This window comes from Sinohyriopsis cumingii, chromosome 4 (assembly GCF_028554795.1).
Source record: "Sinohyriopsis cumingii isolate HCF-2022 chromosome 4, ASM2855479v2, whole genome shotgun sequence".
In the NCBI taxonomy this organism is placed as follows: Eukaryota; Metazoa; Mollusca; class Bivalvia; order Unionida; family Unionidae; genus Sinohyriopsis; species Sinohyriopsis cumingii.
The window spans coordinates 67601730-67625022 of NC_142964.1; the positions used below are offsets into that span (position 1 = coordinate 67601730).

The 23293-nt window shown below is 34.4% G+C and overlaps 1 protein-coding gene across 3 annotated transcripts in view; it reads right to left on the reverse strand.

Moving 5' to 3' along the window:
- LOC149801382 (uncharacterized) overlaps positions 1-23293 on the reverse strand; it is a 47614-nt gene that overhangs the window by 13403 nt on the left and 10918 nt on the right. For all 3 annotated transcript variants that reach the window (XM_089955454.1, XM_089955453.1, XM_089955452.1), the window contains exons 4-11: positions 22229-22431; positions 14353-14450; positions 10498-10713; positions 9055-9142; positions 8574-8695; positions 5576-5681; positions 3331-3512; positions 205-2769 (exon numbers count right to left, since the gene is read on the reverse strand). In XM_089955454.1, the coding sequence (XP_089811580.1) occupies positions 205-2769; positions 3331-3512; positions 5576-5681; positions 8574-8695; positions 9055-9142; positions 10498-10713; positions 14353-14450; positions 22229-22431 (3580 nt within the window). The remainder of the gene's footprint in view (positions 1-204; positions 2770-3330; positions 3513-5575; positions 5682-8573; positions 8696-9054; positions 9143-10497; positions 10714-14352; positions 14451-22228; positions 22432-23293) is intronic.

Below are 23293 nucleotides of genomic sequence, written 5' to 3' on the forward strand. Positions count from 1 at the left end.
ATATATATATATATATATATATATATATATATATATATATATATATATATATATATATATATATATATATATATATATTCACAAAAGTTCTCATTTGACATCACATATTGGTGCTGAACACAAAATTCCAATATTCTAAACTGTTAGAAATGTGCAAAACATGAAAATATTTTAACAGAATGAACAAAATCTCGCAAAACTTACTTAAGGTCTACAGTATCAGAGCTTTCTCCCTTTGTTTGACCTCTTCCATCTGTCAAAGTACCTATATTAACAGGTGTGGGGTGCACAATGTCTTTGTTGACTGGTGTCCTACTCTTAGACACAGGCTGTGGATGAATTGGGAAAAATGTTGCACCATTCTGCAGTTTTTCTGTCCTAATCACAGAACTTTTAGATCCATTATCTGATGTGTGAGTATTTCCTTGACCATTCTGATGGCTGATAAAAGTTGAGCCACTTGCCATTTCTCTTAAAACAGGAGATGTGGCATCTTCTTTATTTGCAACACTATTAGCACTTGACAAATACTTTGGTCTGGCTCCCATAGATATATCAGTCACAGGCTTCTGCTCTCTGAGTTGACTATTCATTCTTAGATTAGGAATGTTACTATCACTAAGATTCTCTCTAACCATATGTGTTGATGAACCTGAGGAAGATGAGCTGCTGGGTCCATAAGTAGATCGTGAATAACTTTCCAGCGTAGTGATTTCAGATGGTTTTGAGATTATTCCGGTATCACTCTGTGTTTTTACAACGTATTGGTTAGATGATGGTTTACTAGAAGGCGGTCGGATTGGATAAAGTTCATGTAATTCTTTTTCTATGTTCTTAAGATGGGTCTCCTCATCAAAAACAGAATCACTTTTAGTTCTTTCAAGGCTTGCCCTTCTTTGATTCTGATGCTGACCTAGACCCTGACCTGCAAGATCTTCTAAGTGTTGTAGGAAATTTTTCTTCCCTACCACTGACCTGGCAACATGTGTGTCCAAGTCTGCAGGTGTATTAAACCAATTAGCACTTACTGGTTCTGCAGAGCTCTGTTTCATGTTCACCTCAGATTTAGGTGTCCTTGGCCTTGAGCTATTGGTACCATCAACAAGACTTCTAAAATTCTCAGTAAAATCAGAAGGATTATGAATTTCATAGGAATCAAGAAGATGTTCCATGTCATAAGGTTCAGACACTGGAGGGTCATTCATCTCTCGTTTTAAATTTGTTTTATTAGTTGAAGACCTTTCATTTTTTAACTCGTACATTCCATACTTACTGTCTAAGCCACTTTCACTAGAGGAATTTCTCTCTTGCAAAGCAATACTATTTCCCCTTTCAGAAAATTGTTGCATGGGATTGCTTGGTCCATTCGACACTGTACTGTTGCTACCTAAATAATCTGATGCAAGTGTTCTATATTGTGTGTTTCTTGATACTGAGGGATTGGTGTCTTCTTTTAATGACATGCTGTCTGGAGGTCTACTCTTTGGTTGCTCTTGTGGCTGAGTGTGGTTTCTATTGGATGGATGATGTTTTAGGACAGCGTATTTTCTGGGTGACCATTGAGAAAATGTTGCTAGATCGCTACTCTTTGCAGGTAGTGCTGCTGGCATACAAGGCTCTGCAGATGGGTCTTGGGGCATTCTGGGCTGAGTCCGAGCTGAAGATGGTGGTGTTACATAGCTCAAAGCATTCTCTTTAGAACCAGAAATCTGGGAAGGCTTAGACCCATTTTCACTGATGGGCTGATCAAACAAAAGATCATCTTCAATGCTTTCTGAGAAAAATGCATTAGATGGTGTGCTACCATTTGCGTGGTGTTGTGGTGAAGAGTCAGAAATCTTGGGCCCCTTGGTTGCCATAGCAACTAGGGTCATTCCTGGGTCAGACATTTCAACCTGTACTACTGCTGCATTTGGAAGGAAGGAATTTTGTTTCTGTGGAGTCTCTTGAGATCCTCTGTCATTCTGTGTTTGCTGTGAACTTTGTGTAACAGAAGTTTGCTTACCAAGGTCACTATCTGTATACATCTTCTGCCTGAGCATGGGTGTACTGGCTGACACTGATGAACCTTTCATCTGTTGCCCTGGGGATGAAGATGCTCCCTCAATACCAGTTACAGTCCGAACATGACCTGAGGAGGCATCCTTGATAGCTGTTGTCGATAAAACAGGGACGCTTGCAGTAACAAACTGTCCTTTATCTCCTGTCCTATTCAAATCATTCATCTCCTCCTCATTGTTAAAATCCGTGGTAGGAAAGTCATTGTCTGTATCTGTTGATTTCACTACAGGAATATTTGTATTTGTAATATTTGTATTTGTAACATTTGTGTTATTATTTTTATTTCTTGGCCCAGTGATATTGCAGGAATCGGTGTCTGTCTGGTCTGATGACTCACTATTTGAGGACACATTAGGCCTAGAACTAGCTATGTGCCTCACCACTGAAACACCACTTCGTGGGCCAGGTCGCCCTGGGGATTTCTGAGACACAAGCCTGGCTGATGAACTAGATGGCACTGCAGTTTTACGTTTAATTCCATGTCCCTTGATTGGTGTTTCACTTGTGTCAAAGGTCAAATCAACTGAAGAATTTCTCTGTGTGTACTGCCGTGAGGACTGTGGACGTATAGGAGTTGAAGAACACAAAATGTTGCCAGAGTGAAACACAGATGGTCCACTTGCAGGAATGTTCATGAGAATGTTAGATAATGCCACATTATTACTGCGACCACCTGCATGTCCACTACCACGTTTTAACTCCTTCACTCTGAAATTAAAGGAAATTCACACAATAACACTGACAATAAATGTAAATAACTTTTTGACAGGTACAGAATTTTAACTTGTATATGGTAGATATCAAATTAAATGTATTAATCCATTTTGCATGAACAACAGACTTAAAATTCCAAACTGAGGCGTGGCATTGAAATCGGTAAAACCATATTACTTTTGAGGCCCAAATAAGCCTATAAATTTAGTCCAATTATCTACCAAGTGTCCTTGTCTGCTAGATCTGTTTAAAATCTGATTGTATTTACCTTTAAACCTTGAACTTACTTCAAATATGAATTCCATTTCTAACTGAATGATTTACTGAAAGACTGATAAACTAATGGACAACCTTTAAGTCAAATTTTCAACTTTTTTACCAAGTCCTTAGTAGAAATACATAAAGATGTTGTTTCCTAAACTTATGATATTTAAAACTGTTACATAATGCTATCAACCTACATGACACAACAAGCAAACTAACCCAATGATCGCAATTTAATATATATTTAAAATGGAATATAAGGTGACTGCTTGTTCTCCCTGAACACCATACCTGTCAGCATATCTTAATGTGTTCAAGGTATGTTCACATGTAGACTGACAAGGAGAGATGTTGGCAATCATGCATGTCCGGGAATTTCCCATGAATGAATCCTTTAGAATGTGAGTCAATTTACTCTGGCGGAATGGTTTGTGTCGACTTTCCTGGTCTATTGAGCGAATACATTCCTTTAGCTATAAAAAATTGAAAACAATTACACTCAGAAACTTGGCTACAAAATAACATTGCTCAGAGGGGAGAATACATGTAAATTCATGGCTTGTGAAGCACACATGTGTCTTATGGAGATTTTAAAGGTCAAGAAAGGAGAAAACTTTAAAATGTCAAATTGTACTTTTTGCAGACAGTATGATTAACATTAAAAATCTGCTATCAAGTGCAATTAACTCTCACTGAATTTAAGAAATCAAGCACAAAACTTAGAGAAGAGTTCGACTGCATAAACTATCAACTTCATTACCTCCCTTGACTTAATATCCGTTTGGTGTTACGTGTGACATAATTTAAGACAAAGGTAAAAGTGCATTGATGGATGGTCATTTTAAGTGAAAATAGCAGTTTTTGTGCTCACTACTTGTGATGCAAAAATTTCAAATGGTAATTGTTTTCTTCTTAATAAATTTATGTAGAAAAATGTCACAGAAAATACTGATTGTACCATTTTAGAAACTGAACTGGGTAGTATCATTAACAACTTTTACTACTACTTATAAATTTAATTCCAAACATGCTAACAATGATCTAATCACCACTAATCCTTCTACACCTCTGAAAAAGATTTAAATATATATTTCAACAACAAATTTACTGTCACCTTTAATCTGAGAGGTTACCATGGAAAATGCAGAAAAAGAGAGAGTGAGAGAAGTGTATTGAGAAATAAGTAATCTACTTTCACTAACAATACAGAAATCAATTCTAAAGTACAGGTTATTCTTTTAACATTTGCTTCTTATTTACATGTCCAAACCAAATCTAACTTTTGCTTTGCCAATTAATGAAGAAGAAATAAATTCAGAAAATATCCAGTAATGCATGGTGATAGATTATGTTAGGCAAAACGATGAAACATTTAAAGGAGAAATTTCCCTTATTTATCCTCTCAGTGATTAGCTACATGTATTCTCAAAGTGTTAAAGACAATTCACTTATACCAATTTAAATTATTTAAATTAATTTATTTATCAAAATTGATATACTGGTTTATCTTTGCAACTTACATGAAATAAAGGTTAGACCACATAATTAGGAACATCATTAATTTATTGAGATTGAACTATTCCAGTGGATCTGAGTTTTGGTTGCTTGCTTTTTTTAACCATTGATAATCCTAGGATCAATGGTCATGCCTATCTCAAGTTACTTACACTATAATCTCTTAACCGATTTATATCTATTCCTAATACATCACTGCCTTGTACATATCAAGGGAGGTAATGCCTGTTACAACTTTAGTGAGGGTAACACTTTTAAATGCAAAACTGTGCAATATGATTTTACAAGAGCAACAAATTTGGGGTTTTCAGGTATAAAGGAGTGCAAACAGAAACTTCCATATTTGACCTTTAAACCATTATTGACTGGAAATGAACTTAATGCAAATGACTTGAATATGTGGTAAATTAACTAAAGTATCATATTAACATTCATCGGAATGATAGTGGCCTGAATAGCATATCCGCTAGTGCATGTGCTTTAAATTTCAACATTCCTAAGTTCAGTTTTAGATTCAAGCATCACTCTATGTTCTACAGTTACTGCCACCTCAAAGACCATCCATGCTTTTGCATCAACTGTGAGAACTTGTCTGTGAAAATAACTTACAATACTGTCTAATGTTCAGTGTTCTATAAAAATGTATCCATACATGCTACAGGCAAATAGGTTTTGACGAATCACTTGCACCATGTAAAAAGCTACAAGATATTTTAAGTTTTTAAGTACAATCCACAAGCAACTGATGTCCTCTATGGGCAAGTAACTCTGAGGAGACAAATGCACTGAAGATTTAGGAAGGCCCCATTTGTAGGTATCTCTGCTTTTGAAGCATTCAGCTTTCTTTTTAAGGGCAAAGTGATACTCATAAAACCTGTCAAAGGCTTATGAGTCAAAATTCCACTCATATAATGTTATTTGCAACATGTTCTGCTGTGATCTTTAGCCATACTAGACACGGTGCAGTATCATTATTTTATACATTTCTAAAATGATACAGTTCAATAGGATGAAGTCTTACAGCCAGAAGGCTTTGGTTGATTTCAGCACCCTCCATTCTGGTTTGTCTGTCTGTATCTGTGACATCAGAGGCTCTCTCACTACCTGCCAAGTCTATAAAGGATATCCTACAACAAGAAATCAGTGAAATTAATACTGATATTGTAGATTACATCAGAGATTATATATATATATATATATATATATATATATATATATATATATATATATATATATATATATACAGTGGAACACCACCGTAACACAATAATTGGGGTAAAGCAAACTGGATCATGTTAATAGCGGGGTCATGTTAATGCAGGGTTTTATAGTATTTTAATTTTTTCAGAGAACAACTCATTGGCACATGTACGTGTATTCATGAATAGGGTATCAACATCATTTACTATCGTGCCGTTGTGACATGCAGTTCATTCATAATGCATGTAATTCCATTGAGAAAATGCATACTGACTTACAATATTCAATAATTTTGTCCCAGATCATTGTATCTGAATTCAATGTCTAATATATAGCATGAACAGAGTACTGACACCGTTTACTTGCTGTCTGATATTGTACCGTTGGGACTTGCAATGAATCCATAATACAGGTAATTCCATTGCAAAAATTGCATACATATTTAAACTATTCAATAATTTTGTCACAGATCATTATGTGTCTGAATTCAATGAGAAAAATTAACAGCAAAATTAGGTTAAGAAAGATGAAGCATGTATAAGGTTCATTTTGTTCTAGTGTTTATGAACAGTATCTGTACAAATTTCAAACTGTTAAAAATTTCTCATATACGTTTCCGTGTACATTTATCCACCATAAATTTTCAATAATTAATGGTTGTACGCCTGTTTGTTTGAACGACTACAGCAAGAATAATTAACAATCAATACATGCTTTCAATGTGTATATAACTTTTACTTTAGATTTTGTGAATATCAAAAGAAACGTGTGAAAACTACTAAACTAACCATTGCACAAAGTGCAGAGAATGACTTGCATTTGTGAACTTGCTTTTCCATAATGGTAAAATATTTTGATAAAAAATAGGAAATTGATAACGAGTTCATAAACAAACACCATACATATGTAAAACCCGAGAACTAAGTGCAGTAAGCCTACAATGGTCACGAATCACTTTTATAGTTTTTTAAAAGCTGAACGCATGTACAATTTCATACCCTTTAAATTTCCAGCTAATAAAGAGGACATTATTTACTGGTCAAATGATTGCGTCTAATAACACCACCAAGCCCAGCAAACATGTTGGCGGCTTTCATTTTTTGATGTTTATTAAATTGCGAGAATCTTTCATCAACCACTGCATTGTCTGCTGCTTGGTTGTATATAAAGTTAAAGAAGAAACACATCTTGCCTATTGTTTGAGCAATGATTGTATACAGAATTAATTGAAGACAATCACAAAGACGACTTACTGGCTTTACTCATGGACCAGTAATAAGTAACATTTCCGATAATGTTTATTTTGGCATAACACTTCAAGAACCTGGTGAAACTGTTAAATTTCTGAAGCTACGCCAAGATCATATTATATTCAAATTCATATGCGAACTCTTCCCCAAAATGATTATAAATGCTTACACTATTTCTCAAACTTTAAAAAAATATTTTTTCCCTGTACAAGAAAAATACATGTACATGTATTCAAAAATTTCAGGAACCACATCACGATCATATTATAGTCGAATTCATATGCTATCTCTTCCCCAAAATGATAATAAATTTATTATAAACTATTTCATGTACTTTGAAAAAAATATTTTTTCATGTGCAAATGAATATACAAAATTTCTGGAGCCATGACATGACCACGTTAAATCCGAATTCATGTCATGGCAGGGCGCGTTATGGTGGGGTCACACTGTATATATAATTTCAGTTTTGTGCGAGGTTTTACTCTGGGGGGTGCCTTTACAGTTGTGAAAAAAATATATTTTTCTTGTTGAGAGAGAGAGAGAGACAGAGAGCTCCTATATATTATAGGGTTTGAGATTGAATTAATTTTGGTCCTAGCTCCATGGCTAGATAAATGCCTGTATGTAATGACCATTCCCCACTGGCTTTTAAATAAGCCTACTACAGTATCTGCTAACAATAATAAATTTGTTCCAGCATGTCTCAGGAATTTATCAGCTACAATACATTTGCAAGTTTGAAGTGAGTTTTGGTTTTATGGGTGTTTATTAAAGTGTAAAATTGAAATTTGAGATTGAAATTTGTTTCTGGATTCCATCTACTCGGAAAAAATGATGAAATTAAAGAAAGAAAACTTTTACACTCAGACAAATTTTGGTCTTGAGGGAAATCCAGCTAACTGAGGTATATATATGGGATCTAGATTTTCTATTGATTTACTTTCATTATCCAAGTTTCACTACATTTTTTCTAAAACCGTTGATTTATTAAAAAAATTATTTCAACAAATTTCACCCAACAACAGTACTGCTCAACTGTTATTTGAAATAAATTATTAACTGACAACAAACAGGATTACTATTCTGAAAATCCATAACAATCAAATCCCCATGCTTTTTGCTATTTACTGCATATTCCAAACACTCCTCCTCCACCTGTCCCCACTCCCAGACAGTGACTTTGGGATTATAGTGCCAAATCCATCAAATATATGAGGTTTCATCCAATAATAACAGTTTTATATATACAGCTCATATATAATTAATATAGACACACACATACACACATGAATTATTGTTGGAATGTGTTTTAAAATGTCAATATAATTTAAATTTTTGTAAACCTCACCTCTGACCTCAAATTCCATCGATGGGCCCAAGGGCAAGTGCTATGAATGACACATGGTTTGCAGATGGTTACCACGGGGACAACATAACTAAAAAGTTTGTAACATTACACCCAACAGTGTAGGAGGTGATTAACAGACATATTGATTAACTGATGGATGGCCAACATCCATTAATTCTGGAGTAAATATTTCTGCTGATGTTCTATTGTTTTAGTACCTTCCCAATCTCCTCTCTCTCTCATCTCTGACCTCCATTTGCAGTACAGCATGTGACCTTGAAGAATCTGGATTGACACCAGTTGAACCCTTACTCCTTACAGTATTTCCATACTCTAGGACCTAAAAAATATGTATTAAACAAACATGAAATTAATCATATATATATATATATATATATATATATATATATATATATATATATATATATATATATATATATATATATATATATATTAAACTATACATAAATTCATGGCACAAAGTTCATCCATACTTTTCTTAATGATTTCATATGTCTTACAACGATAAATGTAACACTCGATTCATCACTATCTAGCCATTAAGAAATATATCATTTGAAAGAATGGCCCCAAAATATGAACAGGCCACTGATAAAATTATATGGATTCGACCTTAAAGAAAGGCAATTCACTGAAAGAATCTTAGAGTTGATAAAAATGTTGTAAGACAATATAAACCTGTATCATGGATGCAGCATCTTTAACTTCTGTCTCTGTGAGCCCACTTATACACACTCTTTGAGCTCCATCTTCACGAGCTTGCAATCTGAAATAATTAAACAGTGTATTCTGTATCAAACTGAGCAGGAGTTAACAAGATGCAACTCTCTTAAATGGCATTAGTATTTTTAAGTAATACTGAATATAACCCTGTTAAGTAGATCACACTGACACAGTTTTATGTAATATTGAATATAACCCTGTTAAGTAGATCACACTGACACAGTTTTATGTAATATTGAATATAACCCTGTTAAGTAGACCACATTGACACAGTTTTATGTAATATTGAATATAACCCTGTTAAGTAGATCACACTGACACAGTTTTATGTAATATTGAATATAACCCTGTTAAGTAGACCACATTGACACAGTTTTATGTAATATTGAATATAGCCCTGTTAAGTAGATCACATTGACACAGTTTTATGTAATATTGAATATAACCCTGTTAAGTAGATCACACTGATACAGTTTCATCATGCAACGCATCTTGACATGTGAAAAGATATTGAGTAAGTCTCTGTTTCTAGCACTATTAGACCTCACTAAGCATGGCAATCCAAATTTGTCATGTTATTTCATATGAAATGTACAGAAATGAAATATTTCAGTTAGGATATTTTATTGAAAACAAAGAGACATTTAAAGAGATAGTGAAGAAAATGTAATAGATTGACTTGAAATTGGACAATTCAGTTCTAACTTTTATACAACATGTTATCAGTCTGTGACATACTGTATGAATTCACTTATAAGACAGGTTCAACTGCAAACTGCACAGATCTCGGTCTGTGCAGTTTGTTTAGTTGTAATCAGAAGAACAAACAACTTGGACCCTGATCTGCAAGTGCATTATGTGCCAGCAGATCAAAATCTTTGCTGTTTGCAATATGACTCAACTTATAAGCAAGAATATATAGCAGTATATATAGCGGTATTTTAAGTGAAAATCTGTATAAAAAAATATCACATGATTCATATACTGTGTTAAATTTTTCATTGCCAGTCTCAAGCCAATATTGAAGCAATGCATATGTAGCTTTGTTGACTAACATACACTTAAACCTGCCTCTGAGGATAACCAAAACTTCATAGAAAAAGACATTCTGTCAACAAAGATGATAATGAATAACACAGCTTTACCTGAGTGAAAGGCATGACATGAATTATTCCAGAAATTATTGCAAAATGCTAATAATTATTGCAAAGTGCTAATGACAATGAAATTTGTTTCTCTTTTTTATAATAACCTCTAGTCAATCTAGAATGTAATATAAATCAATTTATTTGTCGGACACAATTACCTGTTTGTGTGTGTGTGTAAACTCAAGTTCTAATCCATGAGAAAGAATCTCAAGCATATAAAATGAAACACTTATGCATGTGCCAGACATACCTATTGCGTTTGTTCAACAAATCAAACAGCTGTCCACAATAAATCTCAAAGAAGCTGACCCACACTTTGATATTTTCTCCATACTGTTTTGACTCGACAACTGAGAAAATGTCCTGGGCAGCCAAAAGGTACAGTCCTGGCACTTCACGACTGCCTATCATTGTATGAGTCTTGCCGGCTCCTGTCTGTCCATATGCAAAACAGGTTGCACTCCCTCTGAATGGAAAGAACAGTTCATATTAAGAGAAAATAAAGCTGAGTTGTCTAGAGCTGACATATCCCCACCCCACTGTCTTCTGCTTATGTAAAGACTCATATGGTCCTATACTCTCAATTTTTATACTACTTATGCTAGTATCCTATCGTCCAGAACTCTCAATTTATATACTACTTACAGTACTACCCAATGGTCCAAAACTCTCAACTTTTATACTACTGACGCTACTACCTTCTGGTCCAGTGCTCTCAATTTATGTACTACTAATTGCTAGCAACCTATCGTCCAGCTCTCTCAAATTTAATGCTACTTATGCTAGCACTCTATGGTCCAACACTCTCAAATTTTATACTGCTTATCTTACACTTTTCTTCCATAGTATAATAAAGATATTAAATGCTTTAGGTTTTTAATTATGAAATGATAACTATATGTAACTTGCTTGACATGTGTACTAAGTTTAGTTGACATACCTTAATCAGTGCAAGAGCTATGTTGTGGAAATCAAAATGCTTATGGACAGACAGATAACAAGTACTATCCCCTCCCCATTTTCATACTGGCAAATCAGTAAACAATAACAAAATTGTTGTTGCTGTTGTTGTAGGGTTTAACGCCATTTTTCAGCACATGATAGGCTATGCACGGCGGCCAGTATTAATGGTGGAGGAAGAACCTGGGAAAACCCCAGAAAGAACCACCAACCCATGAGAAGTTACTGGCAAGCTTTCTCACATCCCCACATTGGTTGAATCCTAGACTTGAACCCACACAGACAGAGGTGAGATGGCAGTGATCCATAACGGAGAGCGCTTTAGACCACTTGGCCACTCGGGGCCCCAATAACAAAATAAGTACAAGACATGATACAAGTGTCTTCAACAGAAGCAGTCATCCTACACTTCTTAAAATTGTACAACTGTCTCCTTATACACAAAAACCATTCAAATTGTACAAATGTCTGCCCCTCCCCAAATGAACATACAATAAACTTAAAAACTTCTTACTACATTACAAATCTAAATTAATTAATAATTAGATCATCAGTGCAATCACCCATAATAGCTATTCCCATTCACAACAATCACAAATCCAGCAAATTACAGGTTTTCCTTTATAGTATTTTCCCTAATTATTTTCTTTCATCTACTACTTATTTCCCTAGAGTATCTAATTAGAACCAACCCTTGGTTATCCACTTAAAGAAAGATGTGTAAATAACTGCAATGTATACAGTTCTGTAATTTTTATTTATTTACTTTTCTAAATACAGTACAATTTAAAAAAAAATTATAAATGATAATTTAAAACATCTTTTCATATGTAGAATTGATTGACTGATTGATGTATAATGGCACCATATGACAGGTTATATTGTGCTGAGGCTATTAGAGGAAACTGCCTTGCTCAGAAACACACCGTGGCAGTTGACCCAGCCTTGACTGGGTCGTATTAGTACCCGTGCCCCCTTGGTTGCAAGATGGGCATGCTAACCACAAAACTGCTATGGTTCCTAATGTGTACAAAATTCACGTACTTAAAGAAAAGTACTTTTAAGAAAAATAATAAGATTTCAAAGTGACCAAGCCCCACTGAGCTCCTTAATCCAGATGCAAATTTAACCTCAACTACTACTTTGATAATAAATTTGACTGTTATTTAAACTGAACTAAAAGCTACCAAAATTTATCTATTTTTCAATACATTCTAGACATTAGTTTGTGAATAGATTTTGTTCAGTATCATCAATCAAAATTTTCAATTTCATCATGTATCTGAAAAGGCAGCAAATGTTGCATAGTCATGTGGTATGACAAATATTGTCAAATAAATGCCTTACATTAATATAACACATTGCCAAAAAAATATCTTACATAACTACAACACATGTTGCCAAATAAATACCTTACATAATAAATAAAACACAAGTGTTGCCAAAAAATACCCTACATATTAGATAAAACAGAAGTGTTGCCAAAAAAATGCCTTACATAAATAGATAAATATATATATATATATAATGCTATTATTCTCAAGGTAGGTAAATACAGATGAGTTTATCACTGACTGCCAGCATATTATGAAACAAGGCAACAAAATCCCACCTGTTCTGGACAAAATAGTTTTCAGTAAATTCTGTTCATGCTGTTTGATTTGCTTGCTTAAACTGGCTTTGACAAAAATTTTAAATGAGATAAAAGCCCTGGGCTAGTAAGAAAACAACTCAACCCAGCAAACAGACTTTAAAATCAAAAGTGCAGAAAATGCATTTTAACATGAAATAGTTTTTTCTTTTCTCCTCATTTTAAGTCACATATAATATTTGTGAAATATTTTTGAACCATATGTAAAACATTATTACATCATACAGAAGCCCAAGGGCTACCAGAATTCAATATATGATAGCCCTGATCCAGCATTCTCATAGTACTTTGGCCCTGTGTAAAAAAAATTATTAGATTATGTCAAAGCCTACAGACTATGTGTGTTCACATTCAAATACCAGAGTCAAAAGAATTATGCTATCAATGGACATATATTGCTATCCTGAGTGAATGCCCCTGACCATCAGATCGTGACTACACTGATTAGGCTCTAGGCAGTTGCAGTTAACAACCTACTGTATGAAAGATCACACCAACAATCAAATCGTATGTTGATATGGGTCTGATCAAGAACACAACATAATCTAATATAATGTGTATGAAATGCCATTGTAAGCGATTTTCTTTCAAGAGATAATAAAAAAAGTAAATTAATTTCAAGAAACATATCAGTACTTAATTATCTCCAGAACTGAGACAACACCTAAAATTGTAAGCATGCATTTACCGTTATGTGATACTGTACAAGCCATTCAATTAAGTTCTCAATGTTAACTCTACATCTGAGGTATGACATCTGCTGTCCTACAAATCTGCAGTAGCAAGATCATACACCTGTCAGATGTTATAATGGCAACTATTTCTTACTGTTTGCCTCCGAGTAATGCTGACACCAAGTTTTAGAGAAATATATAATGTTATGTACATCTGAACTTTTGATCTTATTCAACACAGATTTTTTTTTTTCTGAGTTATACAAATGCACTATATTTTCTCTGATTCTACCAACGTCATATAACAAACACATTACCGGACACTGTAGAATAATTATCCTTCTTACTTGTTTTGTACACACTTTAACACATGTCTACTGGAACAATAGAGTATCCAATGTTGGTGAAAGACAGTTTGACAACAGTGAACCAAGAGGTCATGCTGATAATGGACTGTACTCTTGGATAGCAAAAGTGGCCCACTGAATGCACTCTGGGTGTATGCTTTCACATGTTCTGGGTCTCTGTGAATATGTTGACTCTAACAATCTCTAAGTGTGCACTAAACAGCTAACAATCTTAACAGTACCCCAACAGAACAGCTACTATAGTTTCAAAACAAATTTATCGTTAAGTACTTATAGAGAGTTTCTAGTGTACATGGTTGAGCTGTAGCTATTAATAATCTGTGGCTAGAATTGTATTAAATGTCTAGAAATGTGTTCTGAGAACACAGATGCCCCACAACAGTACTTGAGAACTGACCTAAATACAATGTTTAACCAAAGTGTGATGGACAAACAAAGTATAAAAATCTTACCCATCAAATAAGCAGTTGATTAAAGGTCTTGCCGCTCTAATGTAGACATCTTCATTGGTACAAGTTCCATCAAACACCTCATCAAATATGAATTCATGCTGAAATTATACAGGGTAAATATAATGAAACTTTTCTGAACAGGCTCCACTGTAACTTCACTATCTCTGTCAAGTGGCTGCACAGCTTTGTTCCAATAGAAATGTTCTAACGATCAAACTTCTTTGAACTGACCATTCCTATAAAATGGCATCAGGTTTAGAGAAGTCATAGTATAACAAGCAGAACAAGGTCTTTTCAAACAAAAATTTAATACTGAGTTTGGCCTTAAACTTCCATTTAAAAAAAGAATTAAAAAGATGCATTGGAAGGGACTAATACTCTACTGGCCAAAACAAATCTCACGAATCCATCATAAGTCTGTATCTTCTGTGAACTTCTGAATACTTAAACAATTTCTGATATTCTTAGAAACCTCCAACATACCAAATTTGGTAACATAAATATTTTCTTACATGTCTGATTTAACAGGTTCTGAGGACACCTGTAAATCAATAAAAAATTCATTGTCATGGTCATTGACCTGAAAACTGATGTCATGGATTATAGATGAATGAATTTATCTTGGAAAATAACAGGATATACCCATGTGCTAAGTTGAGCTAAATCTAGTCCGATAAGTCAACCCTCAAACCTGTGTTATTACTGACTGAGGATTTGAGGGTCTGAGGTCACCTGTTCCTCAAAATAGGCAATTTTGCTGTATTCAGATCTTTCTGAAATACAACAGCATATAGTTCATATAGTTTAAACAATTACCAGTTCATGGTCATATATAACTACAAAATTCTAAATGGCCACAGGACATAGGGTTGTGTTACTCCACATCGATTTACAAGTCATTAAGCATAGGATTCGATCCAGAAATATGCTGTACATTTCATCAAAAGGATCCTTCTACTAATGGTAGCTCAAGAGATGCAAGAAATACCAGTAAGTGTCTAGAATGTACAACCATGTAAAGTGGACAAATATGTCTGCAATCATTCCTCGATCTTATGACTAGGTGACATCAGATCCTCAAATCATCCAAAAGTATCAACACAGGTTTTGGGGACTAATTTATTGGACTAGGTTGAATCTGTAATAAAGGTACTGAAATGTGGAATTCTTCACATATATATCCACAAACTGGAGGTGATAAAAAGCAATTTATATCTGTTTTTGTGATCAAGCTCACAAACCAGTACAGCCAAAATCCAAGTCAAAACCTTTGACCTTAAAATCAATTGTGACTATGCTGAAGGTATCATGGGCAGCATGTTTTAAAGTTCAAACCCCATGCCAACAGGACCATCCATTATCCAGATGCAGCAATAACAAGATTTTCAAGATGACCACAATAGTGCCCATATTGAATAACAATTTCAAAATGGTTATTATACTGACCATACTGATGTCAGATTGGTACAGGTTTCTTATAGGACCAACTAAACATGACAAGAAGTTTTCATTGAAAACTCCACATCTCTAGGAGAAGTAACAATAGCAAGATTTTCATGTGGGCTACCATAGTAACCATGCTTGAGGCTAAACCAGTGCCATTTTATCTAGGAAAAGCTAAACAAGTCATTTAGTATACTGATATGACAATCCATTCATGAGGAGTACTGACAAGATTTTTAAGATGGTTTACTTTGATTTATATCTACGCAATACATATATAAAGTTTATAAAATTTACCATTAATAGAGTAATTATGGATAGCAATATGATATTTCCTATAGTGTTTTGATTTTTGTTGTTGTTGTTGTTGTAGGGTTTAACACCATTTTTCAGCACATGATAGGCTATACATGGAGGCCAGTATTAATGGTGGAGCAAGAACCCAGGAAAACCCCGGAAAGAACTACTGACCCACGAGAAGCTACTGGCAAGCTTTCTCACATACCCACATTGGCTGAATCTGAGACTTGAACCCACGCAGGCAGAGGTGTGATGGCAGTGATCCGTAATGGACCTATTGTGTTTTGAAACATTATGCTTCAGATATGATCACTTAGGTCACTTCCACCATATTTAATGGTGATGACCTCTCATGACTTTTCATCCCACTAATTTCTTTCACTGAATGTTCTGAAAGTTTATATTTTGCATTTTAACGGACTTATGTCTAACTTACTTTAGTTTTAAATTATATGTCTTCGGGGGGGGGGGGAATTTTAGGTAATTTTTGACATTTAAATATTTTTTCTGTAATAATACATGTACATATAGATCATCACCATGACCTTTTACCGATTGATTACATAATACGACAACGCTGGTAATATATTTCAGCATTAAATTGAAGAGCAATAAATGGTGATATTAAAAAAGATGATTTTTATTAGACAGCTTTATTTTAATATTTTTTCTTATTTTCTTAAACAAAGCTCAAATATTTAAATGTTGACCGAAATGCACCATTGGTCTTTAGGTGAAGATGAACTATCCACATTGCTTACTTATGTATTGAACTACTACTATTCCTAGGGCTGTAAAGAAAATCAAGGGTGGATATAAGACACACGGTACTAATTGTACGGAAATATGGGAACCAGCCTGGAAATGGGTGAACATAAAATAGAGTATATATGGGTTTGGCTGGCCAGGATTGGTTAATAATATAAGTTATTTTGAGGAAAAAGAGTTTTTTGAGAGCTTATCATATTTGCAAGTGAAAAAGACAGAGACACTGTTTTATTGATGAAATTTCAGCCCTTTAACAGTTTTGAATTTGGAACACTCATTACTGAAATTAGCATCCGACTCTTTGGTGCGGAATTGAAAACACATGTTTCAAACACATGCAGGTCCAGAAAATGCCATGGCTCATATCCTTTTCTCTACACAGAAGCTGACATCCAGGTTTCATCTATACTGATAAATATCGGTTTGATGATGAGCACTGAGAAATTTTAAATTATTGAATTTTCAATATCATGGTGTTTGCATAGGTTTACTATGGGAACTGAATTAGTATCATGTGTCCTTCAGACACCAACTATACATCATAAGAAGTCCTTAAGTGAAAACTCTATTTTGATATGACTATCCATTTAGAATGATTAGTGCTAACATTTTTTCAAATGGGTGGCCATATTGGATTTCAGAATGGCACCTTCCATTTACGACTAACCAGAACTCATAAGAAGTCTTTTAGTGATAGCCCTATGTAAATTAAACAATCCATTCTGGCAAAGAAATGATAACAAGATTTCAAGATGGCTGCCAAGGAGATCAAAATTATTGTTAGAGAGGTACTGTTTTCATTTAGACATCATAAAAAGTCTTTTGTGAAATCTCCATGTAACAATACAGGAAAAAGTTATTTAACAAATGTTCAAGGTGGCAACCATGACGGCCACATTAGAACAACATAATTTTCATTTAGACTTAACCCGTTGCCTCATGCAAGCACCTTTGGACGCCTCTACTCCATTTGCATGGAAGTGCCTTTAGACACCTCTACTCCATTCGCATGGAAGCGCCTTTTGACACCTTTACTCCATTTTTAGCGGGTTTTCGTAGCGCCACCTTCGGGGAAAACCCCCATTAGATACCTCATTCATTGCTGTCAATGACCATTGCATCAGATCACATGGTCGCTATTTATGATCTGGTCGAAATCTGCTATTTAAAGTAACTGGGTTGTATTCTCCACTCTCCAAAATGGAGGTCGCGGATTTCGTTCAGTACTTTTCACGATTAGAATCACAACTATGAAAGCTTCGATAACTTAGATAAAGGCTCTGATATTGATGTAGGTAGCACTTAGTTTTTGCAAATTATCAAATTCAGATGACTTAGTGATGTTGACGCAGACAAAGAACTTGTAAATTTCGAGTATGAGAAATGGCAGCTACGGTTGGTCACGCGGCTTCACTGACTTGACGGTGAACAAGTTCTCTCAAGATTTTTAAGCACATAAAAAATTCTTATGTGAAAAAAAGTACACAGCTATAACGATCAGACTTTACTCTTAAATTTTTCCATACATAATAGATGTGTACCAAAATGTAAAATGGTTAAAATTGCTGTTAAACGTAACATACACTACACTGCACAACAGTTAACAGGCAGGCCTATGTGTATGGAATTGAATAGGTAACAGGTGTTTCTATTTATAGTGTACTGCACTGGGTAACTTTGCTTCATGTGTATCGGATGGCTAAAAAGCCATACACTCTATGAGGTAAAGGGTTAACAAATCAACCATGATGGCCACATTAGAACAGCACCATTTTTATTTCGCCTTAACAAGACAACCACAATGGAAACATTAGAACAGCACCATCTTTATTTTGACTTAACAAGACAACCATGATGGCCATATTAGAACAGCACAATTTTTATTTAGCCTTAACAAGACAACCATGATGGTCACATTAGAACAGCACAATTTTCATTTAGACTTAACAAGACAACCATGATGGTCACATTAGAACAGCATAATTTTCATTTAGACCTAACAAGACAACCACAATGGTCACATTAGAACAGCACAATTTTCATTTAGACTTAACAAGACAACCACGATGGTCACATTAGAACAGCACAATTTTCATTTAGACCTAACAAGACAACCACAATGGTCACATAAGAACAGCACAATTTTCATTTAGACTTAACAAGACAACCATGATGGTCACATTAGAACAGCACAATTTTCATTTAGACTTAACAAGACAACCATGATGGTCACATTAGAACAGCACAATTTTCATTTAGACTTAACAAGACAACCATGATGGTCACATTAGAACAGCATAATTTTCATTTAGACCTAACAAGACAACCACAATGGTCACATTAGAACAGCACAATTTTCATTTAGACTTAACAAGACAACCATGATGGTCACATTAGAACAGCATAATTTTCATTTAGACCTAACAAGACAACCACAATGGTCACATTAGAACAGCACAATTTTCATTTAGACTTAACAAGACAACCATGATGGTCACATTAGAACAGCACAATTTTCGTTTAGACTTAACAAGACAACCATGATGGTCACATTAGAACAGCACATTTTCATTTAGACCTAACAAGACAACCACAATGGAAACATTGGAACAGCACAATTTCATTTAGACTTAACAAGGCAACCATGATGGTCACATTAGAACAGCACAATTTTCATTTAGACTTAACAAGACAACCATTATGGTCACATTAGAACAGCATAATTTTCATTTAGACCTAACAAGACAACCACAATGGAAATATTAGAACAGCACAATTTTCGTTTAGACTTAACAAGACAACCATGATGGTCACATTAGAACAGCACAATTTTCATTTAGACCTAACAAGGCAACCACGACGGAAACATTAGAACAGCACAATTTTCATTTAGACTTAACAAGACAACCATGATGGTCACATTAGAACAGCACAATTTTCATTTAGACTTAACAAGACAACCATGATGGTCACATTAGAACAGCACAATTTTCATTTAGACTTAACAAGACAACCATGATGGTCACATTAGAACAGCATAATTTTCATTTAGACCTAACAAGACAACCACAATGGTCACATTAGAACAGCACAATTTTCATTTAGACTTAACAAGACAACCATGATGGTCACATTAGAACAGCACAATTTTCATTTAGACTTAACAAGACAACCATTATGGTCACATTAGAACAGCACAATTTTCATTTAGACCTAACAAGACAACCACAATGGAAATATTAGAACAGCACAATTTTCATTTAGACTTAACAAGACAACCATGATGGTCACATTAGAACAGCACAATTTTCATTTAGACCTAACAAGACAACCACGATGGAAACATTAGAACAGCACAATTTTCATTTAGACTTAACAAGACAACCATGATGGTCACATTAGAACAGCACAATTTTCATTTAGACTTACCAAGACAACCATGATGGTCGCATTAGAACAGCACAATTTTCATTTAGACTTAACAAGACAACCATGATGGTCACATTAGAACAGCATAATTTTCATTTAGACCTAACAAGACAACCACAATGGTCACATTAGAACAGCACAATTTTCATTTAGACTTAACAAGACAACCATGATGGTCACATTAGAACAGCACAATTTTTGTTTAGACTTAACAAGACAACCATGATGGTCACATTAGAACAGCACATTTTCATTTAGACCTAACAAGACAACCACAATGGAAACATTGGAACAGCACAATTTCATTTAGACTTAACAAGGCAACCATGATGGTCACATTAGAACAGCACAATTTTCATTTAGACTTAACAAGACAACCATGATGGTCACATTAGAACAGCACAATTTTCATTTAGACCTAACAAGACAACCACAATGGAAATATTAGAACAGCACAATTTTCGTTTAGACTTAACAAGACAACCATGATGGTCACATTAGAACAGCACAATTTTCATTTAGACCTAACAAGACAACCACGATGGAAACATTAGAACAGCACAATTTTCATTTAGACTTAACAAGACAATCATGATGGTCACATTAGAACAGCACAATTTTCATTTAGACTTAACAAGACAACCATGATGGTCACATTAGAACAGCACAATTTTCATTTAGACCTAACAAGACAACCAGACATATTTTGTCATGTTATTAAAATCCCATGCTGATACATCCATCCATTCAGAAATAGTTTTAACCCGATGTTTTAGATGGCAACCATGGCAACAGACAACAGACCCTCCTATAAAATCTTCTAGTCCATGGCTCAAACTGAAATTTCCATGACAGGTGCATTAGTCTTTGAAAAGTACCTTCTAACCCTTCCAGACATTGAAATCTTATGCAACTAGATGTCTGCTTACTTTTATTGAAATTACCAGTGTTTCAGATTGATATAACTGTGGTTGCCTTTGCCAAATATCAAATCAACAACTCCAGGTCACCCTTGCTATGACCATCCTTGAAGATGTATTTTTGGCAGCTGGTTCAGACTGACAGGAGATGGTTTTCTCTCTTGTACTCAACCCCCATGAAGCCCATCCCAAATGTTGTATTTGGTAGGCAGGTTGCACATGATGAACAAACCCGATGCCAGATTTTCAAAATGTCATATTTATATGGATCTATCTGATTCAATTTTCATTTTCTTGTTGCAGATGGTCAATAATAATGCAAACAGAAAGGTATTTCAGATCCAAATGACTTCATATACATTTATGACATAATAGAATAACACTGATATTTTAAACATTATTATGCTTTTCTTTTCTGGTTCCCCAACCACGCCTACCTATGACCACATGTCTGTCAATTGCTGTTTATCTAAAATTTAAATGTACCTCTAGCCACTCCTTTCAAGAGAGTTATACCTGTGATGCTAAAATTTTCACCAAAAGTATGCATGCTGCCCTAGTTAGACACCAATTTTTTCCACATACAGGTACTCCCCAGAGATATGTAAGAGTTACCTTCCTGGGGCCTCTACGTATGTCAGTTGTTTTGTAAGTGGGGTTTAACTAGGCTAGATATGGTTTTGATGTCATGGTGATGGGTAACTTTAAGAAAAGATGATTAAATCTTGAAGGTTATGAAAGAAATGTAACAAAAATAATCTACACATGCACACAATAGGAGAAGCAGATAAATATGCTATGGGTGCACTCGATTCAAAGACTGAAAAACAGTCTGCGCATTTACGATTCATTTCATATCTGTGAGTTTACGTATGTCGCATCATTATCAAAAATGTGAACTTAAAAAGAGAGTCTTTCTAATAAAGAGTAAATTGTTCATGTCAAAATCACCACTTTTACCCAAAATGCTGTGCTAGTAAGTATTTGTGTTTATCATCGAATAATTTTTTTCATACCTGTAGTGTGTAAGCTGTTAAATCAACAGCCAGTTTGGGTTCATTTACAATCACTGTTGTAGTGGACTCAGTTCGCACAATATCCTCATCCCCAGCTTTTATCTCTTTCCTGTTTAGTGGCCTCTTTCTGACACAAACTTTAATTTTCTCATCTCTCATACCTCCAGTTCTACTCCGTGACTTTAGCGTGGAAGCTGTTGCCCCTTATTAACAAAAATGATGAAATAATAAAAACTGCAGTACAATATATAAAATTATGAATGGAGTCGATTCTAAACAACATATACTTAAACAGGGATCTTATATCAGTGCGCATTCCTAATGAAAAATATTTTGTTATAAGTCTTTGTGAACAAAAGAATAAAATTATTCAATTAGTTTCATAATTTAATTTGGAAGAAGCACACACATAATATTTTACTTATCACATGATAAAAATACTGATTTAATTTCACAAAGCTATATCACAGTGCAATGAATTGACTTTGAATTATGTTTATATGCATTGATCACTCTGCCACTGTCTGACATTACATCACTTATGATGTCATGTGCTGTCATTATATATGTTACACATATAAAATCTTGGATATGGATATATTAACCAGAAAACCTGTATGTCATTTGACAAATCATATAATAATAATAGCATAATTAAATTTTGGTCACTTTTGTTCACTCTGCCTTTTCTAGACAAAAAATGTTTGAAAACTGATAACAGTCTAAGAGTGGATACAAACCTGGCTATGAATAATTTCATCAATTTGGATATTTTGAAAAAGTGATGCTCATAAAGTTTTTGTAAAGTAATCCATTTTAATTGCAAGGATAGGTTAATCTCGCATTACTATTTTATTGTTCAATTTTACAGGATCAAAATTTCTAGCCTTACAAAAATCATTACATTTTATTAGAAGCTTTATTCCAAGTCAAATGGCTTGACAATATTGTCCAAAATTAAACTCTGCAAAAACTTGTATTACTTGTATGATTTATATTCACATCATCACCAATTCAAATACCATTACAAGAGAAAAGTGCATCATTTATTTGCCAAACAATCAA